The sequence below is a fragment of the Andrographis paniculata genome, unplaced genomic scaffold (genome assembly GCF_009805555.1).
Source record: "Andrographis paniculata isolate CXL003 unplaced genomic scaffold, ASM980555v1 Contig55END, whole genome shotgun sequence".
In the NCBI taxonomy this organism is placed as follows: Eukaryota; Viridiplantae; Streptophyta; class Magnoliopsida; order Lamiales; family Acanthaceae; genus Andrographis; species Andrographis paniculata.
The window spans coordinates 47034-70509 of record NW_026137590.1 but is presented as its reverse complement, the minus strand read 5'-3'; the positions used below and the strand labels follow the sequence as shown (position 1 = coordinate 70509).

Sequence of the window (23476 nt, the reverse complement as noted above, 5' to 3'; positions counted from 1 at the left end):
TGGAAGGAAAAAGAAATTAATACGAGAATTGCTTATATATATTTTTAATATTATACTCTTAATTAGTAGCATTAAATATTTACATATATATAAAACTATTTATTTTTAAACAAAAATATTTGAATAATTATTTATTTATAAAAAAATCTTGAATATTTATTTATACCCGGCGGAATTGTAGTGAAAGCTGTATTGGGCTGATTTATAAAGCAACCCAACCCAACCGGGCTTTTTACGTTTACATTTCAGCCCGCCGTCGCACTCGCAGAAACCCACCGTGCATCTTACATCTGACATCCATCCATCCAATCGCCCTCGCCCTCGCCGCTGCGGATGCATTCCCTCCATCCTAATCGCAGATCACTTGGCATTTGGGGTTTGGTATGTTCGACATGTCGTGGTTCGGCGCATTCTTAATCGGGGCCGCTTGTTTTGCTCTGGGGTGTCTAATTGGGGCGCTTAATGCCTCCCGTGGCGCGTCTAGTCCCTCCAAACATGCCGAAACCATTGTTAACGAGGGCAGGAAGAAGAAAACTCCTGGAAAACCACCGCTCGAGGTTGAAAAACTAGCTGAACTCATTGAAGATTTTAAAATGGTTTTAGTCGTCAGGAATGATCTTAAAATGGGCAAAGGCAAGATTGCTGCCCAATGCAGGTAAAGCTGAATTCGACGATCGTTATTGTTATGACCGCGAGGACTTCGTTTAAGCAACGTCTCCATAGCGTGCTCGGAGAATGTTTTTATTACTACTATTTTACTTGTTTTTTTATTTGGCTCTTAACTGAAACAAGAACCCATTTTGCTCCGTATTCAGGAAGTTTAAGGAATACGTCGAGCGGGGAACAAAATAATCCACAAAATGATGTTGGTAATTATCTAAGAATAATTGACATTAACGGCACTTACTGCAACTGCCGTTGCTCTTATTATGCGAACAAAGTTACGGCAATCGAATTTCATGAAGTTAATAGTTTTACGGTATCAGAGAAAGATAACAGTGGTTGTTAAAGTGATACGACGCTTAGGGTCGACAAGTTCCCTCTTAGCATGAAATTATGTTTAGCTTCATCTGATGGAAAGAAAAGAGCTTCCTTTATCAATGGGTACTTACACCTCGTGAAAAAAGTAATTTGAGATGGAAATATTCTGTCTTTCTGTGCGAAACAAGGCAAGTGCCAATCCATTCCATCTCATTGTGTAGATAAATACTTTTGTAAACTAGCTGCTTCCTGCAACCTGGCGTTTGCTGGACAATAAAAATGTTAAAGTAATCCTGAAAAAAATAAGACAAACCTAATATTTTTGGTTGTGTTTGTCAATATTACTCGACTTCTCTTGAATTAATTTCTATTTGAATGAATGTAATTTGCTCTTATAGTCTTACAGTTGTATGCACCAAATTTCATATGTTCAAATCACTGTTATTGGTTGTAGCCATGCAACTTTGGGGCTGTACAAGAAAATCTTAAGCCGGGCACCAAAATCTTTAAGCAGGTGCTTATGTTCTTCCAGTGATTCTCATGGGTCTAGGACCAAGATTTCTAATATGCTTTGTCCTATATTTACAAAGATTTTTCTGCGTACAGGTGGGAGATGTGTGGGCAGGTTAAGGTGGTTTTGAAAATTGAAAGGGAAGATGATATGCTTGTTCTACAGGTCAGTAGTGAAAGTGTGTGAGAATGGGTTGCAATATAATTGCTGTGATTTGTAAAAGGAAAAGAAGAATATTACTATTAAGTTAAAGGAAGGTTCATAAAAGATTTTGATGCCAACTTATCCCTAGAAGCTTATTATTGTTGCTATGCTCAGAGGACATACAGTGAACTAGACATCAACTAGAGGGGAATGGAATTTATAATTAATAGCCATTTAAAACCACAAATGGAAGATTGCCATTATCTTTATGCTTAAGCCTAGAAGCACATTATTGGTGCTATGCTTAGAGGACATATGATGAATGGGACATCAACTACAGGTAAATGGAATTATAATTAATAGCCATTTAAACCCACTAATGGAAGATTACAATCATCTTTATGGAGCATATCTTCCTTGATTGACATATTGGAAGTTCTTTTGCACACCTTAAGTTAAATTATCTCTTTGCAACTGTTCAACCGCTTGATAACTTAATGTATATTGTCTTTTATGCTTGTGTTTCTTCATCATATTGAGGTTATACCTCGATTGTAGTATTAGTTGTTTCTCCTATGCCATCTGATTGCTTTTTACGTATATAGGAAAGGGCAAAGTCACTCAATTTACCAACTCACATTACGATTGATGCTGGGAGGACACAAATTGCGCCAAGTAAGAGTCATTATTACTTTTTATTTTTACTGATTTACTAGCCAATTGTAATGGTCTTTTTTTAAATAAAAAAATAAAAAAATTGAATCCATTATTTAGAAGGATGGTTTTAGGTGATTAGTAGAAAATAGAAATTCTGACAATAAATTAGCTTTAATTGGAACTTCTCCTACCTTCACTCATTTACTCTTCTAATATGCCTGGCCTTAGAATGGCATCTTAATAGGAAGAAAGGGGTGCAATCACAACATTATCCTACATAACTGAAAATGGCTGAATTGAGCTAGAATCTCGGATGAAGTACATAGAATTGTTATTATTACTTTTTATTTTTTACCGTGAAGCGGTGCAACAGAGCTTAAGGTGAATGTATTGGAATGTTGCGGCTTAGGTGTGGAAATGAGTAATGAGGATAGATAAAAAATATTGGGATGGGTATACATTTATACTGCATTAGCTAAAATGAAGTTATATGTATTAGAACTTTAGAAGTAAAAATGAATTATGCATCCGTAGATGAGAATACAAGATAAACACGCTTAATATGAGATGTTGTCTATGTGAGATCTCTAGATTCTCCACTGCAACGTGTAGGAGATATATAGACTACAACTGGTTCATATGAAATGGGGAAGGGAATGATTAGAAATATTTGAAAGGAGATTATTTGCAGAAACATGCTATATTTATATCCAGTCCGGTTAGATTTGTTTGAATAAGATGAAAGTTGTGGTAGGGTGGACACATCAAGTGGATGTTTTCCTACTGTGTTTTTGGCAATGGTTGGTTTTCCGTATTCATGTTTAAAGCTAATGGTCATGGATGAACCTATAAAGCGGTGTAATGAGTACAGTATAATATCCGAAACCTGAACAGCATGATTTAAATGCTCGTGCTGGATTATTTGGAGAATAAATGGATGTGCTTTTTGTGATATTGAAGCTGTTGGTATAAGAATTAGGACTATTTGTTTCAGATAAAGGTACACCATATGAAAATTTCGAAAAAAAGAAAAGAAAAGAAAATAGCAGTGATGACATCTTGCTGCCTCTATTGTGTGTTGTATTTGGTTTCTTTCTGTATTTGTAATCTATAGCTGACAATTAGTTCCCATGGTGTCCTTTTTCCAGATTCAAGGACAGTGATGGCATTACTTGGTAAGTTTTTAATTTCTGTTGTGAAAGGCTGAGGAATTCGAGGGTGGGAATGTAAGTGGTACCCCGTGTCCAATTTGAATGTGTTGGTTGTGCAGGACCCGCTGACCTAGTGGATGAGGTAACTGGTGGATTGAAGCTCTTGTAGAGGGCATGTCAAGAGCTGCTCAGCGTGAGAAGGGATGGGGATAAGTGCAAGTGATGGCGACTATTCTTTATTATTAACGACATTGGTATAGGAATTAGCAAAGATGGGTTTGGAATGGGCATGTGAATTATTATCTGTTTTGTTGGCTACAGAGCAGAGCTCCTTGCAATCCAGCATGTCGGTGCATGTGCCCTTTTGGTTGAACTGATGGTGATGTATGGGTGTGTTGAGCATCTGACTGTCTTCTTGTTTGGTTCCAGTCCAATCGCTGACAAACAATGTGTCCTCCTTCCATCCTTCCGATCTGCCAGCCTGAATAACACGCACGCTTGTCATGTATGTATCACTTTTTTTTTTTTTTTGCGGTTGGTTTATTGAATGGCCGGCTGTCATCAGTTAGTTCCAGTTTGTTCAGGAAAGATCAGATCCATCTCGCCATAACTTAAATCGTAAGTAATGCCGAGTTTTTAGTATTTCAGAGGAGAGGAGAGGAGGGAGTGGTGTAAAATAGACAGCAGCAGCAGCAGCGGTGGTGGTCAGGAGTATTAGTTAATGGCAGGAGAATCAAGGCCGTTCAGCATTGGCAGGAGTTGCTGCTTCTTGTGCATTGTTGTTATTGGTGGTGGTGCTATTCTCAGTAGTAGTAGTATTATTAGTAGCTCTAGTTGTAGTTGTAGTTGTAGTTCTGCGTAGTTGTTGCTCTTCAGACACCTTGTCCATTGTTTTCTGGCCTACTTCACCAGCTGCTTTGCTGACCCTACTGAAAGCGCCGGCAACCCAGGTGGCCCCTGTCAACACATAACGGTTCTTCATCACTGCGGATCCGGCACCTGTGAGGGCTGACTTGGTCTTCTCGGACACCTGATACTTGTGGTCCACGTCCCTCACTTTGTCATTCACAATGGTGGCCCCGATGCTCACTTTCTCACTCAGCCCGATCCTTTGGTCGAGCTCAGCCACTTTGGCAGTCACCTGGTGCTTCTCGTCAAAAGCCTTGGCTCTGTCTACTGCATCCTTACCCAGAATGTAGCCGTTCGCCAGCATACTGCTCACAACATCCTCTGCCTTTTGGACTGTTGATGCTGCTGCACCAACATCCGCGCTCCTCTCGTGGGTGGCCTGAATGAACGAACGCACGCACTTATAATTAATAATAGAAACAACAACAATATCTATTTCACCGTACATCCTACAATAATTATTGTACTACTCCAAAAAAAAGTGAAGCATGGACTCATACGCGGTCCACTGATGATGCTGGAGATGCCATTGCTATAGACGGCAGCACATAGTCTGGTTCCAGGGCAATCTCTACCGACTGGTCCACTACTGTAGCTCCCTGCGCAGCCAACGAGACAAATAACTGGATCAGCAGGAGCAACAAATGCGACGAAAGCAGAGGAAAGGAAAGGAGCAATCTCAACCGTGTTGCAGGCAGGCATATTATATTATATTTACCGAAAGGAGGACTGCGGTCTCTGCACCCTTGTAATCCTTGAAAGTCACAAAAGCCGTTTGAGAGCGGTGATTCACACTGGAAAATCAATTCGAGGTCGACGTCACATCGACATATATATATACACACGCGCGTATATAAACAACGACAGGCAAAACAAGAACCAGCCAGCTAGACGTAATTAAGATATCTCGAACCTCTTCATTTCGATATGCTCAATGATCCCAGAGAAGGAAAAGAACTCCTGAATGTCCTGTGGAGTTGCACTTAGTGACACATTGCACACTCTCACAGTTCTCATCTGCCACCAGCACCACCGCCACCGGAATAAGACAAGACTTGCACGATGATGAATTTGAGAGACAATCATAGAAATGCCTGCAGGCAGGCATGCATACATACACACATACATACATACATACATACATACGCATTTCTATTTACCAAACGAACCGTGCCTACCAATCGAAGCAGTTCTGCACCACATCACACATCGCACAAAAAACTTGAAATGAATACTACATAACGACCATGAATTGCCTTTACCACCAGCCAGCCAGCAAGATCTCGTGAAGGCAGGCTTACATGAAGAATTAAGGTGGGGAAGGGCACGCAGTTTGTAAAATGTAATGGAGCAATTGTTACAAGACAAACGATACAGTTAGCGCCGCTTATTTACACAATTATTATTATTATGAGTATTATATACATTGCGGGGAAAGAAAAGCAAGCGTATGGGGAGGTGGGCAGCAGATCTTACCGGCGGTGGTGGCGGCAGCGACATTGCCAATGTATTGTGTGGGTGGAGATGACCAGGCGAGGCCAGGGCGCATGCTAGTAGAATGGATGCGAAGAGGAGATTTATGTGGATCCAGTGAATCTTGAATAGAGAAGAAAACAACAATTGGTACCTTTGATCCAAGGGAAGAAATAATCAATGAATTTATGGGAAGGAAGAAAGGTTGGACGGATGTATGAATCGAAGGAGGAGGAGATGGGGAAGGTCCGCTTTTGGAGGATGAACGAATGGCGGTTGGTGCCAGTCAAGAGGGCCCGGCCCGGCCCGGCCCACTCACTCACTTTTCATTTTAACAAAATTGCATCCTCACAGGCCACAACCATAAAGCAAAGCAATCTCGCCTGTGTCTGTCTTGATGCATGAACAAACATATAGCAGTTATAGTAACAACGTATTAATATTGACGATAGATTATATGCCAAACAAGCCTTAATTTGCTGCTTCGATGCTGATTATATATATGCCCCTGTAGTCGACATCTACCATCCCTCCCAATTCCTCTTCTTTCAAAATATGCACACATGGCACCCCCCATACCCAGAAGAAGCAAACTTACAAACAACAAAATGTGCGAGGTACCAAAACGGAACGGCATTTATTTATTTATTGTGCCTCTAGAAAATTAGCATTTCTTATAACATAAAGAGGTAAGATCGCTGGCCACTAATTCACCAAGAAAACCCAGACAAAACTGCAACTCTATCCTATCCGCTCTTAGATGCCGCTGCTGCGGCAGATGCTACAAGAGCCAGCTGTTCACTAAGAATATTCAAATTCTTCAGATTATCCCATTCACCTTCTTGATCCATCCTCACATTCTTCAGCTTATCCCATTCACCTTCTTGATCCATCCTCTCATCCACTCCAACTACCCCAGCAGCATTTATATCATCTGTACTCCCCCCAATCCCATTCAGAGCGTTGTTTGAAAGAAATTGTTCCCAAAAGGTGTCATTAATGCCAGGCAGTTTATGAATGTCATCTAGCAAGACATCAACATCATCTTGATAATCGGCCATGAGCTCATTTGATGAAACAGGCATAGGGGTATCAACAAATCCAGGAATCGAATCACTGCACCTCACATTCACATCTGTAGAATCACCTCCCTTAAATGGCCCATCATGCATGCTAACATTACTTACGGGCGCGACTGCTTGTTCTGGAACATAATCCAGTGGCCCAGTGTTTGTGTTTGGCAAGAAGGCACACTGAGCCTTGTCATGTGGCAACAAAGCAGAAGACTGGATCTGAGCAAGGGCAGATGTTTTAGGTACAACCTCTGAGAGACTCATTCCAGATATTCCACTGGAACAATTACCATGACCTAATATGTTGGAGGTGGGGTGCACATTATCAACCAAGAAACCATTAGCATCACGCAATTTAGATTCACGGCTCGATTTATTGATTATCAGGAGTTGTCTTAGCATTGCTTTTGCAGCTTCATTCATCAGAGGCTGGTATTTGACAATCTGCCCATCATCAGGTGACGCAATGCTATACTTGCAAGCTGCACTTTCATCATCCTCATTGGGAAGTCTCCTTTTCTTAGCCCCACCTGCAATATGACCCTTGCTATCATTCTGTTGGTGCACCAGCTGTGCCACAAAGCTTGGGGTATGCATAGCTTTTGCAAGGAAGGACATCATTTGCTGCTGGCGCTGCTCCATCATATGAACTCGCTGTCCAACAGTCTGCAACTGATGATCAGTGGACTGCCGCTGCTGCCTCAATCTGACAAGTTCCTGCATAAGATTATTCTTATCCCTTTTCAATCGATCAACCTCTTCCTCTATGCCAAGGTCTCCTACTTCATGGGCACGGGCACATGATGCAACCGATGGGCTATCAGCTTGGGTCATTGGAGGCAGGGATTGGGGGGCATGTGAGGGTTTGCGCCTGTTGATGCTCTTCAGCAAATGTTTGTTACCTCTAAGAAACCCCTCATTCGCAAACTCCCAACGGTCTGGATCAACTTTCCTGAAGCCCTAATCCGTAAAAAAATATGGGGAAGCAAACTATAAAAGAAACATTAATATTGCAGTTCAAAGTAACCAAACTGGAGAAAATTGGGGAGTCTCACTGACGTAGGTGTTCAACTGGCGGACGAAACTGGAGAAATTGTTGTGCTTGAAATGCTTGGGCAGAAGGTCTCTGGCAAATAAAGGGACGTCCCAGACGACGAAGGTGTTGTTGGTTTTGCCCCAGGATACCACAGCGTCGGTGGAGGGATCTTCCACCATGTCGAAAGTCTTGGATAGAAAGGGCGGCGGCGCAGAAACGCAAACACTCCCTTGCGTTTCCATCGTCAGGGTAACACTAGAAAAAGGCAACCGAAATCGAATTCGATTCCGTGGGGGATGGATGGGACAGAAAGAAGGAGGAGGAGGAAAAGAAAGTGAAGGAGAAGGAGAAGGAGAAGGAGAAGATCCAGGAAAAAAATAACGCAAGAAGAGAGAGAATTGATTGGGTTTCGGGTTTGCCCTCTCGGCACGCCTCGCCTCCCCCGACTCTGCTGCTGTCGCTCACTCCGTCACATATGGAGTATCTATAAACGAAGAAAGCACAGCACGGCACACGTGAACGATTTTATTACTATTAAAAATTAATTGTCCGAGGCGATTACGGCGGATAGGGTTAAAAAGGAGAAACGCGCACGCACCAAGGGTCGTTGCGGGTTGTCTACTGGATCCTATCCGACCCGGCTCACTGGCCATTATCATTCAAGTCGTCGTCCACCCGTATAAAAGGGTCGACCAGTCAAGTAAAACTGCATAGCCATAGCAAGCATAGCATAGACGTAAGCAAGCATATCCATAATCCATCCATCTTGCGCGAATGAGTGAATCGCAAGGTTCATCTCCATTCCGCTATAACAAAACCTCAAACAACACCGGATTTGAAGAAGAAGAAGAAGAAAGCGAATCAAATAGAACGATATGATGATGTTATGCGCAGCAGAGCCTTGTAGCATTTGCGCCTCCTATCCCTATCCCTATCCGTATCGGTATCCCCATCCGTATCGGTATCCCCATTCTTTTCCCTATTCCTACTCCTCCTCCAGGGTTTGCTTCTTCAAGAAAATACCCCATTTCAAGAAACACCCGCCAGCTGATGCTCCTCCGCCTCCATCCTTCACATGTCAAGCCTCCCTCATTACAAATCCCGATTTTTTCGAGGTTGGGAAGTCAATTGGCAGCTATGGATTCATCAACATTACTAGGCACGGTACCTTTCCTCCCAGCCAAGTGCAACTGCAACTCCTATGACCTATCCTTCCTTTTTCTACTTCACGGCGTTCTTTTTTTCTTCTGCCAGTTACTCTGGGCTGCTTCATTCTGGGACTGACTTGGAATATTTATCCTCAGACGTTGGGAAAATGGCAAGTCAAGATATTGGGGAAGGTTCCGTTAAGATCAGGTAAAATTTACGTGGTGCCCTCCCGGTTAGCATCATTTGTTTACTTTGTCCACTTGCAATCGTGAGTTCAATTGAGGTAAACATGGCTGAAAAAAAAGGAGGATGTTGGCGCTATGAGGAAATTGATGTGTTATGTTTTTCAATTTTCACAATCTATTCTCAATATGACCTTGTTCGAAGAAGAAGAAGAAGAGTAACAACAACAGCTTATTAGAACACATAATTGAAACTGACTGAACATGTGGTTTTTTTGTTTTTGTTTTTTTTTCCCGGCCTTTTGACTAGGCAATTCTCGTGATTCTCTATATAGTATAGTATTTCAACTTTAGTTACTAAGCCGTGGATTAGTGAATCTTGTGTATTCATACATAGAGTGTCTACCTGGGTGATAAGTTGTGAGTAATCCTTGGCAGCATGGTTTGCAATCATTGTACTTATTTTATGCTTATATTAATTATCTGTAGCACTGCGATGCAGACTTTATGAAGGACGGATTGTTCAGGGATTGTACAGAGGTATCCCTGTTATTTTTAAGGTGAGTGTTTGTGCTCATTGTTAATATGCTGTGTTGTTAATGGCACGCCGAGGCTCACCTAAGAACAGTAAGTGCATTCACTTCAAACTGTTCTTTCCAATTTTGAGTGTGTTGTCGGCCAAAAGATGACTGATTCTTCACTTGTTGTACTGCATGTGCCGAGATCATAGTTCTGAGGCATATCTTGTTGAATGCATCGGTCCGTTTTGACTCATTACCTATTGAAGCAATAGTATTTTGAAGGTTTATCCAGGACAACAAGTTGGTGGCCCTGAAGCAGACCTGATGGCTGCGAATGAGCTCAGTGCTCATTCTTCCCTTCAAGTACTGTGTGTGGAGTTGTTGGTTTCTGAATTTCCTCACTCACTGATAAAAGTCAGTCAGAATTTATAAATCTTGCCCCAGGACAATGAAAATGCACATTGTTTGCAGAGTAATTCAAAAGCCATGGGTTACTTGGAGAATATCCAGATCCTTCTTGGCGGATTTGAGACAAGAGCTGGTGAGCAGGTATGCCCATATTAAGATTGACAATTAATTAAATGGTAGAATGGCCTCTTTTGGTATATTTATCAGAGAGGATTCATTCATATATGACCTCTTTGCATTCAGTGGCTTGCTTTCCGGGATGATGGAAAGTACACTGCTGCAGATTATGCAAAAATTGCAAGTGAGAAGATGTCGAAAGCTTTTGATCAGGGAGTAGTGAAACCTTGGAATCCATTTGAAAAGGACGTTGCTATGATGAGGAGAAGGTGCTTTGTTGCTAAACTGTTTCAAGGTGCCATCAGAGGCCTGGCTTATATGCATGATCACGATATATTGCATCAAAGTCTTGGACCTGCATCTGTTGTTCTCAAGTATGCCCCATGCCCCTGCAAACAATTCAGTTTAACAAAATTGCTTTTGGCTATCTGAAAAATCCACCGGTGGTGCCCATTATGGACATTTTGTTCATGCAATTGTCAGTACAATGGTGGAGAAGAATGCTGCTTATCTTGTTCCGAGGCTCCGAGATCTTGCATTTTCGGTTGATATCAGGTGTGCCCATATCATCTTCAAATAACTGGGGCCGACATGTGGATTGTTATCATTATTGTTATTATTATTATTGCATGGCTTTAAAGGTATTTGGGGCTGGAGAGAGATTGGAGTCCGCTGTCTGAACAACTGTGGAGACGGGCATCTGCTGCAGGTGCTTTGACACCCATGGAGAGAAGAGCCTTTGGGATAGCAGATGACATGTAGGCATAAAGGAGCATTTTTTCTATTACATTTAAGCGAATCAAAATTGCCGGGATTATCATCATATACCTATGCTATGCTAGTTGGGTAACATTGGATCTTCATACGTATTATGCCAGATACGAAGCCGGGCTTCTGTTGGCGCATATGGCTTTTATTCCATTTTGTGAAGCTAGGGCGATGGATAGCCTGTCTTTGAGAGTGAGTCGAAATAGAATAATGTGAATCTGAATTAAATCGAATGATGGATGATGATGATGATATGGGAAAACCTGTCTGACTCTCTTTGCCAATCAAATCAGAGGCTTCTGGAGAATACTTTCCAACATGAGGTTGGAGCTATGAGAGAGTAAGTGGGTGTTGCCACAGAGAGCTTGTAATTGTTCTGCTTTGATGTATTATTATTACTACTCCTTATGTTTATTATATCAAAGTTGGTGTGAATTGCTGTTGGACGGTTGGTTGCGCGCAGATACTGTTTAGCAGATGAGTGCCTCAGTGAAGCTGTTAAATTTCTGGATGTGGGAGACCATGCTGGGTGGGAGCTGCTCCAGGTTTGATTTGATTTGATTGGCCACTGACTCTCGACTCTTCTTCACTCCTGACTGCTTAGAAGGGAAGGATTGAAGTGAGGTGTTTGTTTGTTTGTATAGCTTATATATGCGGTGGTGGTGTTTTTCAATTCTCAGGCAATGGTTGATCCTGATTATCGGAAGCGGCCTGGTGCAGACGCTGTACTGAAGCATCCGTTTCTGGCAGCAGCCATGAGTGTGATTGGTTAGACAGAGGCAAAACAGGCAGTCAATCTTAATCATAATGGAGTATAATAATGACTTCCATATCGGTTGGAGACTTCTTTGCTGGTCGGTTCCTGTCCTTGGCAGTTGTCTGTCTCTCGGTAGCCAAGTGATAAATGATTTTCTTTTTTGTTTTGGATAGTGCAAATTATAAATGATTTTATTTTTCTTCTTCTGTAGTAGGCTTTGAGTAAATTTCCAAACCTTATTACTTGTAAAGTACAAATTAGATTCGACAAAGTGAGTCATTTTAAATGAACTATGTGTGGCAGGTTAGATCCGAAAGCATCAGGATTTGAATTTATGATATGATAATCATGAGTTTACCATGTACGAAGTCAAATTATAAATGATTTTTTTTTTAGTTGACTGTAATATGATTTTGTTTTTTAGCTGATTGTAACATTTTATTTTATCTAAAAAAATTATTCAAGGGTGATACAATATATCAACTTTAAAATAAAATAAATTAAAATTTACTTTTTTATTAATAAAAAAAACATACTAATAATTTATGCTTCATTCGAACATTAAAAGTTATTATTGATATTAAAAAAATAATAACTTTTTTTATATTTTTTTATTTAATATAAATTAATTATTTTAATTGAAATGAATTTTAATTATATTAATACCCGTGGTATTTTAAATTTTAAATTTTAAATTTTAATAATTTATCTCTTTTTTATAACGACGTATTTTAATTTTGTAATGGGGGTACTGCAATTTTTTACTGGTGATACGTGTCAAGACAGGGCATAATGTAAATCCGTTATAGCAAACAGGGTGTGTTTGTTTGGGGTTTTTATTTTAAGTTTGGGATTTGAATAGTAAAAATTTTAAATGTGAATAGTTGTATGATGTGATATAAATAGGTGTTTGATGTGATGTTTTTATGTAAAATTTATTTTTAGTATAATATAAAAACTAAAAATAAGTGTTTGATTTGATATTTTTGGGAAAAAAATGAAATGAATAGTGAAAATCTAATCCAATTCCCCAAACAAACAAACCCTATAATATTTTTGGATCAAAAAATTAATATTTTGAAATAAATTTTATTTCCACATTGTATATTAATTATGATTAAAAAAATATAAATCAGATAAATATCGACAACAATAAATATAAAATATAATATATATAATTTAATAATAATATAATAATTATTATTATTATTATAATAATGAAGATAAATATAACGTGATGATGATAATGTCCATAGGAAAGGAAAAGCAAAAAATCCGTATTGTATTCATTTTGAGCTTAACTATAAATTTTAATATGAACTTAGATATTATGATATTAAATTCATCGTAGCCTATTTAGCTATTTAATTGACAAATTTTTTTAGCTAGTGTAATCGTAATCTTAGCTTTATATTCCGAAAATTTCATATTAATCCGAGGCAATTGAAAATAGCAGTCTATTCCACCACCAATCTGTTTATTTATATCTTTAAGTATTTTTTATTTAATAATTGAACGATACAAATATTATGAGGTATTGGAGTTTTATATCTAGAATATGATGTTCTATTAAATATAAAAATTTGAAATTCGACGAGCTAATTATAGAAATTAGATTTTGAACAAGCCTATAGCTCCTATAATAATCATATTGTTGAGCACAAAAAATAATAATAATAATTAATAATGGCAGTAAGATTCTGGATGGGTATGAATATAAGCCAAACGGCCTGTTGAAAGTGAGGTCGGGCGACGAAGAAGATCAGATGGTACGCAGTCGGATAAGCATGTCAGTTGGTTTGCAGTCTGACCAAAGGAAGTTGGTTGGTTAGTCTGCAGTCCGACCAAAGTAAGTTGGTTGGTTGGCCCACGGACAGGCCAAGGTAAGACGGTATGGTAACAGAGTCAAAAGGAAGTCGGTTGGACCAGCCGTCCATCTAAGGAGATAAGGCGACCAGAGGATGCTGTTTCGCCGTCGGTTGATCCACGATTGGTTGGTTCTCAGTCGGCTGATCCGCGGTCGATTGGTTCTCAGTCAGTTAAATAGGTCGGATATTCTGCAGTCGGATAAGCAGGTTTGGTGGTCCGAAAGTCGGTAGCTACAGAGGTCGGTTGATAGGGAAGTCAGCTGCTAAGGAGTTCGGCAGCTACAAAGGTCGGCTGATACGGCTGTCGGTTGGTTTGCAGTCGGATGGTTTATAGTCGGTTGGTCCGTGGTCGGACCAATTAAAGTCGCGCGAAGACGGATAGTCATCTGATTTGAGTAAATTATCAACATGTACGTGATATAAAATTTGAGTGAAATTGTAAAAGTAGGGAGCATGGATAAGTGGTAAACAGTAAAAAATTATATCTATATACGCTTTTGATGAAAAAAAAGTACAAGTGATCACCAGTATTTTTTGATAAGTTTACTTATTTGACATACCACGACTTATCATATATATTTTGTGAATCTATCGTTATATTTGAACTTAGTATTAAAATAATATTGAATAAAATATTTTTTATGGGTGTGTTTGTTTGGGGGTTTGGATTTTAAATTGAGATTTGAATAGTTAAAATTTTGAATTTAAATAATTGTATGACGTATATAAATAGGCGTTGATGTGATGTTTTGAATGTAAAATTAATTTTTAGTATAATATAAAAAATAAAAAATAGATATTTAATTTGATATTTTTGGAGAAAAAAAAATGAATAGTAAAAATTAAATCCGGTTCCCCAAACAAACACACCCATATATTTTTTTGACCTTCGCAAAAGAAGCGTATCCTAACTCAAATGAAAATCCAACCTTTCAGCCCTAGCAGTAGCCAGGCCTCCCTCCCGTCAACCCCGCCTCCGCCGCCGCCACCACTTCTGTCTTCCTACTTCTACTGCGCAGTGTTAACAAAAAGCAAGTTGTTAACCCTGTATTCATGATATCAATTCGTGATTTGCACTCCTGCTTTTGACTTGGCCCTCCCAGCCCTGCACAGATTTTTACCGCCCCAATCGGCTAACCGTGCCTCCCATGGCGTTGCCACTCTCATTCAAGAACAACTACCGCTGCTCTCGCTCTCTCCAGCAATTCTACACCGGTGGACCTTATGCGGTTTCATCCGACGGATCATTCCTAGTTTGCGCGTGCCACGACTCCATCAAGATTGTTGATTCTTCTACCGCCGCCGTCAAATCTACCATTGAGGGGGATTCCGAACCAGTAACTGCCTTCATTCTGAGCCCTGACGACACTTTACTCTTCTCCACCAGCCACAGCCGCCAGATTCGAGTCTGGGATCTCGCTTCTCTCAGCTGCATCCGTTCCTGGAAGGTTTACGACTTTACTTACTCTTTTTTTTTTTGAATAAATTAAATATCAACTTCTATTACTCCTCTTCATCAAAAGCTGCTAATATTGTAAGCTTGTACGCTCGACATAGGGGCATGAAGGGCCAGTGATGGGGATGGCTTGCCATCCGTCGGGGGGGTTGTTAGCCACAGCAGGTGCTGATCATAAAGTGCAAGTATGGGATGTGGATGGAGGTTTCTGTACGCATCATTTCAAAGGGCATAAAGGAGTTGTGACCAGCGTTATTTTTCATCCAGACCCAAGCCGTCTACTTGTTAGATTTCTGATCCAAAAAGAAATTAACACTAGCGTCACTTAGGAAAATTTTCACCCTTTTATTCAAATTCATGTCCGGGGATGTAAGTGTGAATTAAGCTTCTGACTTGTTTTGTTGACAGCTTTTCTCCAGTGGAGATGATGCCACTGTTAGGGTGTGGGATCTCACAAGCAAGAAGTGTGTTGCAACGCTAGAAAAACATCAATCAACTGTCACTTCTATGGCGATATCTGAAGATGGATGGACCTTGATTACTGCTGGAAGAGATAAGGTACATTCCAAGTGATATCTATCCATGTTCCTCTGGGTACGTGAAGGTTGGGGAGCGAAAGCTGAAAATTGGATTTGTTATGTTTTATTTTTGAATGTGGAGTCACTGGGCAGGTGTTCATTTCTAAACCACTATACGGCAACACACATACTCGCACAAAATATTAATAAGCTGGAGTTGCTAGTATGAAACGCTGTTGCTTGCTTTGCTTTCTTCGTTTTCTTTAACTTACTGGCTTAGGTTCTTGCTGATATGCATTGGTGATTTCAGGTTGTGAACTTATGGGACCTGCATGAGTACAAATGTGAAAAGACTATACCTACATATGAGGCAGTGGAAGCTGTGTGTGCGCTCAATTCAACATCCCCTTATGCCTCAAAACTGGCACTGCTTGCTCAAAAAAATGGTAGAAGTATCAGTTCAACTTCTATACACTTTGTATGTGTTGGTGAACGTGGGATTGTGCGGATATGGAACTCAGATGGGTAAGTTGTCATTTAGATGGTACTTTGAAAGTTCTCATTTATGTGATGTGAGATGCAATAGATTGATAATGCTATTTCAGTTTTACCTGTATTAACTATATCTACTTTTGAGAAGCCTGTGTGAGGTTACTTTGCTTTTGTAACATCAAATGTTGATGAGCAATATTTTAGTTTTCAACTAAGCTGTTGTAATTTTCTTAAACAGCCCAGTACTTTTTGAGCAGAAATCATCTGATTTGACTGTTGGAGCAGTTGATGAAGAGATTAAAAGAGGTTTCATCTCTGCTCTGGTGCTGCCATTAGGTCAAGGATTACTCTGTGCAACAGCTGACCAGCAGTTTCTCATATATGATTTGGAAGAAGACAGCATTGATGGTTTGTTCTTAGTGCTAAAGAGAAGGCTCATTGGATTCAATGAGGAGATTGCAGATATGAAGTTTCTGGGTGAAGATGAACAATTCCTTGCAGTTTCTACCAGCGTTGAGCAGGTAAATTGTTATTATCACATTTTTATTGATCTTACCCAATTTTATTAGTACATACAAGGCTATCAGGGCAGTGATTATCCTTCTTGAGGACCACTTTTGACAGAGGTCGCTTCTTCTTGTTGACATCTCTTACCTGATTTTATTTAATATAGCTATTTGATGCATTATGGTACTATCAATCTTTAGTAGGTGCCTCTTTCATTATGCTGCCTTTTTTTCCCCATGATGCACTGTTCCAATCAGCTAATTTATGATTAGCAATCTCTCAGAAAGGCAACTATTGTATATAGACTATTATTGAAGAATGGAGTTTAAGCTCATATAGCAGCCCTGGTATAGACTCAATTATTTTGCTAGATATTAGAGCTAGATATTTTACATACGATCTTTTTTTTTTTTTTTTTTTTTTTTTTTTAATCTTTAGTGAGTTTGTCTTATTATCTATTTGTAGGTACGAGTGTATGACCTAGAAACAATGTCATGTTCGTATACATTGGCTGGTCATTCTGATGTAGTTCTATGCCTTGATACTTGTGTATCAAGTTCTGGAAAAACACTTATTGTCACAGGAAGCAAAGACAACACTGTGAGTTACATTATTTGCATTGATTCAACTTCGGTGCTGTCATATGCTTTCTGTTTTTATTTGCATTTTTATTTTCTGACCTTCTATCTCCATAGCTTAGGTTGTGGGATTGCAAAAACCGATGCTGCATTGGAGTTGGCATAGGCCACATGGGAGCTGTTGGTGCTGTTGCTTTCTCAAAGAAAAACCGAAACTTTTTTGTTAGTGGCAGTAGGTAATTATCCCTGAAATTTGCGAAGTGGAGGCATTGGATGAGTCTATGTTGATATATACGAGCCTTTGGCATGGAAAATAATTCTTATGCTTTGATTGTGTTTTTTTATGGCAAATGCATATTGTTGACGATAAATAGTCATGCATTATTTATTGTCGGATGAAAACATTATTTATCTTTGAGGGCCACCTTTTGGTTGTACTTTGTCAGTGATCGTACACTGAAGTTATGGAGCTTAGATGGTATGTCAGATGATGTTGAAAGTGTTTCCAGCTTGAAAGCAAAAGCAGTAGTAGCAGCTCATGACAAAGATATAAATTCTCTGGCAATTGCACCCAATGATAGCCTTGTTTGCAGTGGTTCACAGGTTGATACATTGTGAAATCTTTTTCTGCTATCTCACAGAACATCTGTCTCTACGATTTTCTTTGTTGCAACACATAATCTCTCTTCCCATCTTTCCTTAAAATAATCAGGACCGGACAGCATGCATATGGAGGCTCCCAGATCTGGTATCAGTGGTTGTTCTTAAAGGACATAAGAGAGGAGTGTGGTCTGTGGAGTTTTCTCCTGTGGATCAATGTGTCGTAACAGCATCTGGTGATAAGACCATAAAAGTATGGGCTATCTCTGATGGCTCATGCCTACGGACATTCGAAGGGCACACATCAAGTGTCATTAGAGCTTCATTTATTACTCGAGGCACTCAATTTGTTTCATGCGGTATCTGTTTATATCTTATTTGCTTTTTGGTGCCTCAATGCATTTTAAATTGATTCTAACTAGGTCTGATTCAAATGTCAGGTGCTGATGGCTTGGTGAAGCTGTGGACTGTCAAAACTAACGAATGCGTGGCTACCTATGATCAGCATGAAGACAAGGTTCTGATTTTTTCATTAAAATAACAATTATGCTTCTTTCAAGGGCTTCTTTGTTTGAGGTACTAACTGTTATAATGTGAATATTGTAGCATTTAAGATGAATCAATTACTCAGTATGTGATATAGGCTAATTTACGGGAGTTTTCAGTTGAAAACCAACCATTAGTGGAGAGAATCCAGTGAACTCCCAAGTTCCAATGATACAAATTCAATGATGAGGGTTGCACAAGAGATGTTTTATCATTGTAGTCATTCCTCTTTGAAATCTTATTGAAGTATCTATTAGACACTTCCATTTAAGTTGAATTGAAAATTAAAAAATAAGCAATAAGAATGTAGATTATCTATATGTAGATTATCTGGATGTTGTACTTCTCCTTTTTGACATCCATCGAATGTCTGTGCTAGTATCAAATGAACTATTAGTGATATTAGGAAATGATTTTCAAACCGTTTGTAATTGTCCATAGTAACTTCATCCTTTGTCTTTTAGTTGAACTATTACTTCATTTACACCGTGAGTTCTGCAGATATGGGCATTAGCTATCGGGAAGAAAACAGAAATGCTGGCGACGGGTGGTAGTGATGCTGTTATTAATTTGTGGCATGACTCTACAACTGTGGATAAAGAGGAGGCCTTTCGTAAAGAAGTGAGGCACCTTTTTACAGATTTAAGTTTCATTAGTATAAACAATAAAATTTGTGGCACTGTCCTTTTTCTTAGATTTTTTGTCTCTTAAATGTTGGGCACTTTGTGTCCATAAAATGTGTATGAATTTTCAGTTATACTGTCTCTGTATAGTGTGGACTAGTATCATTATGATTATATCAAACATTGACACGTTATTGTTACAGGAGGAAGGTATATTGAGAGGGCAAGAGCTAGAGAATGCAGTATTAGGTGCCGATTACACTAGAGCTATTCAACTTGCTTTTGAACTTCGAAGACCTCACAAACTCTTAGAGTTATTTAGTGAACTCTGCAGGTGTCGCACTTGCTTTTCAATTCAGTAGTTGCAGTTTGTTTGTTTGTTTTTTTTTTTTTTTTTTTTCATTTCCCAACATGTGTTATTGATCTTGATTTGTTTACAGGAAGGAAGATGGCTGTGTTCAGATCGAGAAGGCTCTAAGTCCTCTGGGCAAGGAAGAGCTTCAGTTACTCTTGGAATGCATGAGAGAATGGAACACAAAACCTAAGTTGTGTCACATAGCACACTTTGTACTTAGCTGCCTATTTAGCACCGTACCTCCTACAGAAGTTGTGGAGGTGAGTATTGTTATTTCTAGTAAAATTTTGAGGACATTCTTTCATCGTGATGACAGTATATGTATGCATGGGGTGGTGTGTCTGTCAGATGAAGGGCATTGGGGAGATTCTTGAAGCTCTTATCCCGTATTCACAGAGGCATTTTACGAGAATGGGGCGGCTGGAGAGGAGCACATTCCTTTTAGACTACACCTTGACATCGATGTCAGTTATCGAACCTGAAAGAAATGATGCAGAGGGAGGTTCCCGGGCGGCTGCTTCTAGGTCTGAAAGAGATGCGAAATGGCCGCCCCCAAGAATTGAGTCGTCTAATGTTGCAGGAGGAGATGATGAGTTAGCAGCAGCACAAGTCAGCGGCGGCGGTGGCAGTGGTGTGGATAGGGAAGAGGAAGGTGAGGACACGGAGCCTGGGAAGAAGAAGAAGAAGAAGAGGAGGAAATCTCACAAGTCGGGAAATAGAGAACTCAAGAAAATGAAGGTGGCTGCCTATGAGGCAGCGGCTATATCGACCTCCTAGACTAGACTCTCAGTCGCACGCATGGTGAAATTTTTGTTAGTTTCTTTGACCACAATTTTGGGGTAGTAGTAGGGGGGAGGGGGTTAACATACACGTACAAAGAGAGAGGGATATATATATATATATATATATGTACTAGTAATATTTTATGCGCGGGTGAATTTTGTGAGCTGTGAGTCTCCACCTAATTGGTTCTTGGTCACTGTGGAAGGTGAAGGCGAAGATGAAGATACGAAGGTGTGTACTCAAATTTTGACGGACAGCAGAGAGCTTGAATGAGCGGAGAGTATCTTAAAATATTCGAGAACTAGTGTGGCGCGAACTTTGTGGTGTTTGTGTTGTGTTTTCTTTTCCCTGATCTAAGAAGGTCGGTGCATGTGTAATTCGACACATCATATGACACCCATCTTGAGTGGACAGTCGGTCGTGTATTGGATCAGATCAGACCACCGCTTCGTGATTAAATTAGGCAGGTGCAGGTTGAAGTAGGCGGCGGGACTGAGGGACTAGCATACGCCACCGCCCTGCCCCTGCGTGTGCGTGTCCTTCATTTCTTTCTTTCAAATGAGAGCATTGCCTCTCTCCTTCCTCCTCCTCCTCCTCCTCCCTCTCTTTGCTCTCCCCCTTCGCTCTCAGGACGGCTCTGCGCCCTCACGATTCGGATTCTGCCCCCAACAACTATTACTACTCAGCGATCTTCAGATGGCCGCTCCCACTCTTGGAGGCCTTGGTGATTCCCACGCTGACATCGATTCCCTCGCCCGATTTGCTGTCCAGCAGCACAACACCAACGAGGTCAGCTCGACTCACCCCTGGTTCCGACTTTCTTTTTTCGTTTCCCTTCTCACTTGCTTTTTGCTCGGATTATCCTCTTTTCGGAGTGATCCGTGCTCAACCACCGTATTCCGCCCATCGTTAAAAGCTCTTCACTAGCACGAATATCATGTTTGAATCGAATCCAATTAGATCAAGGAATCAACTTCCCGTCTCCTTCAATCGTAATTAATCCGGCTATTACCGACAGGATATGAAATCCTTGCTGTGCCGGCAGTTTGATCACTTGACTTGTTGCAAAGCCGGATGTTTTTTCATTTTTGATATGCGAATTTGTGGCAACTAATTGCTATGGCTTCGTCGTTCCTCTCCATCTTCATATTCCTTTCAGAATGCTTTACTGGAGCTCGTTAGGGTTGTGAAGGCGCAAGAACAGGTGGTAGCGGGTAAACTACATCATCTTACTCTGGAAATCCTTGATGCTGGGAAGAAGAAAATATATGAGGCAAAAATTTGGGTGAAGCCATGGAAGGATTCTAAGGAACTACAAGAATTCAAGTATGTTGAAGATATTCCTTCTTTTACTTCCTCTGACCTGGGTGTGAAGAAAGGTAGATAGTTATCTTGTTGCAGTTTTTCCATCACTAGTTAATTTGTGTATGAAAATGTTTTATATCAGTATCTTTATTTTAATTGAGAAGCTGGCTGGCCTATTTTTCCAAAGAAATAATTATGATTCATGAATACTAGAATCTTGCCCCTAATTTCATTTCGGTGAATTTGTTTTATTTCAGCAAATTACTTACATTTTAATGTAATTCAGATTGTATCTTCTGAGCTTATTTCCCAACTCTTTTTGATTGAGTTTATTTGTTGTCCTAAGCAAATGTAAAATTTCTTAAATGAATAACGTGATTTCTAGACCGCATTAAATCTACATTATTGTTTCAATCTAAAATTAGGATTAGCCCACTAGTAATATGTGGAAGCCCCTACTCAGTTTTCCCACCCTGAATAGTTGTTGGTGGATGTGCTTGTCAAAATATCACATCCCTCCCTTCTGTCACCCAAGATTTCGTGATTGGTGTGGTTGTTTCCATACTTACATGGAAACACACAGACGTTTTATTATGGTTGTGGTACACTTCTAGTTTGCTTAACTCGGTTGGAAGTTGCATGTATGCATAGCTGTGCTGAATTTTGTGCAAGATACTACAGCTCTTACCTGGGTTTCTATTTGTAAGTGCTTTCTAAACTCTGTTAAGAATCATAGCAGATCAGCAGACTTTGGGATCGCAATCAGTGCCGGTGCATGATCCACTTGTTCTGGATGCTGCTCATCATGCTGTTAAAACAATTCAGGGAAGATCTAACTCACTATTCCCTTATGAACTCAGTGAAGTTGTCAATGCAAATGCAGAGGTGGGTACATGTCAGTACTTTAGTTTGGCGTACTTCATGTGTCTGTTCTCTTGAGTCTCTCTACCATAGCATCTACAATTCGTCTTTGTGTGGCAGTGCTGGATGTTATTCCCTCTCAAGCTGTTTTGTGTGTTGTGATAGGTTGTTGAGATGGCTACTAAATTTGACATGCTGCTCAAGGTAAAGAGAGGGGGGAAAGAAGAGATGTTCAAGGTTGAGGTGCACAGAGATAGCGAAGGTAGCTTTCAGCTGAACAAGATGGAATCCGATGGTTCCTAATCGACTTCAAGAAAGAATGGCTCTGGCTGGCATACTCCTGCCTTGCCTGGTGTCCATTACATCATGTTTAATAATTGTATGGTTGCTTGCTTTGAGTGTGGGGGTGTGTGTGTAGCTGCAGACCATGTTCACTGTGACTACTAAGTTAGATGTGTTGGTCTTTCACTGCATATATTAAGACATGGGCAAGCTATGCGGTAATAAAGGAGGTTGGTTGGTTATATGCATGATTGAATATTGACTGTTGAATTGTGTTGGGAGTGTTTGGTGTTGGCATCGGCATCGGCCACCGATATGTAGTTAATAATAATGGAGAGGAGGAAGTTGGGACATGTATACCATGACTCTGGTAAGTCCTCTGTCCTCTCCTGTACTCATTGTTTGGTTACGGTTCCACCTAGATTGTCACTGTTCTTTCACTTGATATATTTTTTTAAAAAATTATTACGTCATCAAAATTCTTTCTTCCTATTTTTCTTTTCAATAAATAAATATATTTATATATATATATTAAAATTTACTAGTAAAATTAATTTATATTAATTATAAAAAATATAAAAATTTTCTTATTTGTTTACAGTATATAAATTTTTATTTTATATATTTTATTAAGATAACTAGATATATTTTAAAACTTTTTAATCTTGTATATATTACTAAATGCACCCTTAGGCTTTTCAAAACATTCTCTCTATCGCTCTTGGCGACAAATTCGGTTCGGAACCACTTGGAAGGAGTCAGGTGGGTATTCATTCAGCTTGTCTTTTGACAAGATTTTGGGAGGGCCAATCTTCCAGGAAGTAAACGTATTGAATTCATGGTGAGATAATCTTTCGTGAGAAGA

At 39.7% G+C, this 23476-nt stretch overlaps 6 protein-coding genes across 17 annotated transcripts; 4 read left to right on the top strand and 2 right to left on the bottom strand.

Annotated features, from left to right (window-relative positions):
* The first annotated feature begins 234 nt into the window (after positions 1-234).
* On the top strand, positions 235-4230 carry LOC127256219 (uncharacterized). 2 transcript variants are annotated; one of them, XR_007839809.1, is made up of 7 exons: positions 235-655; positions 1436-1495; positions 1588-1657; positions 2242-2311; positions 3442-3468; positions 3564-3949; positions 4093-4230. XR_007839809.1 is itself a non-coding variant. In XM_051282108.1 (6 exons), the coding sequence occupies exons 1-6, from the start codon at positions 384-386 to the stop codon at positions 3611-3613; spliced, it is 549 nt and encodes a 182-aa protein (XP_051138065.1). In that variant the 5' UTR covers positions 235-383; the 3' UTR covers positions 3614-3952. The 2 variants fall into 2 exon arrangements, 1 of the variants encoding a protein (XP_051138065.1); XM_051282108.1 differs by lacking the exon at positions 4093-4230 and having other exon boundaries at positions 3564-3952.
* LOC127256216 (binding partner of ACD11 1) lies at positions 3961-6302 on the bottom strand. Of its 3 annotated transcripts, none has more exons than XM_051282102.1 (5): positions 5830-6302; positions 5267-5527; positions 5072-5147; positions 4854-4952; positions 3961-4732 (listed from the first exon to the last, which is right to left on the bottom strand). In XM_051282102.1, exons 2-5 carry the CDS (start codon positions 5491-5493, stop codon positions 4178-4180), a joined length of 957 nt encoding a protein of 318 aa, XP_051138059.1. In that variant the 5' UTR covers positions 5494-5527; positions 5830-6302; the 3' UTR covers positions 3961-4177. The 3 variants fall into 3 exon arrangements, with proteins under 3 accessions (XP_051138059.1, XP_051138060.1, XP_051138058.1); XM_051282103.1 differs by having other exon boundaries at positions 5267-5370; XM_051282101.1 differs by having other exon boundaries at positions 5267-6302.
* A 142-nt stretch (positions 6303-6444) lies between these two features.
* Positions 6445-8427, bottom strand: LOC127256212 (heat stress transcription factor A-1b). Its single transcript, XM_051282085.1, has 2 exons — positions 7959-8427; positions 6445-7859 (listed from the first exon to the last, which is right to left on the bottom strand). The coding sequence occupies exons 1-2, from the start codon at positions 8175-8177 to the stop codon at positions 6573-6575; spliced, it is 1506 nt and encodes a 501-aa protein (XP_051138042.1). The 5' UTR covers positions 8178-8427; the 3' UTR covers positions 6445-6572.
* Positions 8428-8625: 198 nt separating this feature from the next.
* Positions 8626-12127, top strand: LOC127256213 (uncharacterized). Of its 7 annotated transcripts, none has more exons than XR_007839808.1 (12): positions 8626-9099; positions 9190-9291; positions 9756-9826; positions 10070-10150; positions 10259-10336; positions 10439-10686; positions 10796-10867; positions 10954-11070; positions 11191-11272; positions 11374-11447; positions 11544-11625; positions 11761-11826. XR_007839808.1 is itself a non-coding variant. In XM_051282090.1 (12 exons), the coding sequence occupies exons 1-12, from the start codon at positions 8811-8813 to the stop codon at positions 11851-11853; spliced, it is 1299 nt and encodes a 432-aa protein (XP_051138047.1). In that variant the 5' UTR covers positions 8627-8810; the 3' UTR covers positions 11854-12127. The 7 variants fall into 7 exon arrangements, 6 of the variants coding, with proteins under 6 accessions (XP_051138047.1, XP_051138045.1, XP_051138044.1 ...); XM_051282090.1 differs by having other exon boundaries at positions 8627-9099; positions 9240-9291; positions 9769-9826; positions 11374-11420; positions 11761-12127; XM_051282088.1 differs by having other exon boundaries at positions 8627-9099; positions 9769-9826; positions 10060-10150; positions 11374-11420; positions 11761-12127.
* Positions 12128-14622: 2495 nt separating this feature from the next.
* Positions 14623-20456, top strand: LOC127256209 (protein TORMOZ EMBRYO DEFECTIVE). 2 transcript variants are annotated; one of them, XM_051282081.1, is made up of 15 exons: positions 14623-15153; positions 15263-15445; positions 15570-15719; positions 15990-16204; positions 16410-16692; positions 17144-17278; positions 17374-17492; positions 17703-17859; positions 17969-18215; positions 18297-18373; positions 18904-19023; positions 19229-19359; positions 19466-19640; positions 19729-20181; positions 20369-20456. In XM_051282081.1, exons 1-14 carry the CDS (start codon positions 14854-14856, stop codon positions 20155-20157), a joined length of 2721 nt encoding a protein of 906 aa, XP_051138038.1. In that variant the 5' UTR covers positions 14623-14853; the 3' UTR covers positions 20158-20181; positions 20369-20456. The 2 variants fall into 2 exon arrangements, with proteins under 2 accessions (XP_051138038.1, XP_051138037.1); XM_051282080.1 differs by lacking the exon at positions 20369-20456 and having other exon boundaries at positions 19729-20345.
* A 128-nt stretch (positions 20457-20584) lies between these two features.
* LOC127256218 (cysteine proteinase inhibitor 12) lies at positions 20585-22853 on the top strand. 2 transcript variants are annotated; one of them, XM_051282107.1, is made up of 4 exons: positions 20585-20952; positions 21323-21542; positions 22208-22353; positions 22495-22853. In XM_051282107.1, the coding sequence occupies exons 1-4, from the start codon at positions 20722-20724 to the stop codon at positions 22630-22632; spliced, it is 735 nt and encodes a 244-aa protein (XP_051138064.1). In that variant the 5' UTR covers positions 20585-20721; the 3' UTR covers positions 22633-22853. The 2 variants fall into 2 exon arrangements, with proteins under 2 accessions (XP_051138064.1, XP_051138063.1); XM_051282106.1 differs by having other exon boundaries at positions 22205-22353.
* The last annotated feature ends 623 nt before the right edge of the window (positions 22854-23476 follow it).

Bases quoted from the DNA above. Each gene is read 5' to 3' on its own strand.
- LOC127256219 (XM_051282108.1), top strand. From the start codon at position 384: ATGTTCGACATGTCGTGGTTCGGCGCATTCTTAATCGGGGCCGCTTGT. The intron at 656-1,435 runs GTAAAGCTGAAT...TATTGGTTGTAG, and splicing joins AAGATTGCTGCCCAATGCAG to CCATGCAACTTTGGGGCTGT. The intron at 2,312-3,441 runs GTAAGAGTCATT...TCCTTTTTCCAG, and splicing joins GAGGACACAAATTGCGCCAA to ATTCAAGGACAGTGATGGCA.
- LOC127256218 (XM_051282106.1), top strand. From the start codon at position 20,722: ATGAGAGCATTGCCTCTCTCCTTCCTCCTCCTCCTCCTCCTCCCTCTC. The intron at 20,953-21,322 runs GTCAGCTCGACT...TATTCCTTTCAG, and splicing joins AGCAGCACAACACCAACGAG to AATGCTTTACTGGAGCTCGT. The intron at 21,543-22,204 runs GTAGATAGTTAT...TAAGAATCATAG, and splicing joins TGACCTGGGTGTGAAGAAAG to CAGATCAGCAGACTTTGGGA.
- LOC127256209 (XM_051282081.1), top strand. From the start codon at position 14,854: ATGGCGTTGCCACTCTCATTCAAGAACAACTACCGCTGCTCTCGCTCT. The intron at 19,360-19,465 runs GTGTCGCACTTG...ATTTGTTTACAG, and splicing joins TTATTTAGTGAACTCTGCAG to GAAGGAAGATGGCTGTGTTC. The intron at 19,641-19,728 runs GTGAGTATTGTT...TGTGTCTGTCAG, and splicing joins CTCCTACAGAAGTTGTGGAG to ATGAAGGGCATTGGGGAGAT.
- LOC127256216 (XM_051282101.1), bottom strand. From the start codon at position 5,493: ATGTATGTATGTATGTATGTGTGTATGTATGCATGCCTGCCTGCAGGC. The intron at 4,953-5,071 runs GTAAATATAATA...TTGGCTGCGCAG, and splicing joins AGACCGCAGTCCTCCTTTCG to GGAGCTACAGTAGTGGACCA. The intron at 4,733-4,853 runs GTATGAGTCCAT...TCGTTCATTCAG, and splicing joins CAGCATCATCAGTGGACCGC to GCCACCCACGAGAGGAGCGC.
- LOC127256212 (XM_051282085.1), bottom strand. From the start codon at position 8,177: ATGGAAACGCAAGGGAGTGTTTGCGTTTCTGCGCCGCCGCCCTTTCTA. The intron at 7,860-7,958 runs GTCAGTGAGACT...TTTACGGATTAG, and splicing joins TCCGCCAGTTGAACACCTAC to GGCTTCAGGAAAGTTGATCC.
- LOC127256213 (XM_051282087.1), top strand. From the start codon at position 8,811: ATGATGATGTTATGCGCAGCAGAGCCTTGTAGCATTTGCGCCTCCTAT. The intron at 10,337-10,438 runs GTATGCCCATAT...CTTTGCATTCAG, and splicing joins AGACAAGAGCTGGTGAGCAG to TGGCTTGCTTTCCGGGATGA. The intron at 11,273-11,373 runs GTGAGTCGAAAT...CAATCAAATCAG, and splicing joins TGGATAGCCTGTCTTTGAGA to AGGCTTCTGGAGAATACTTT.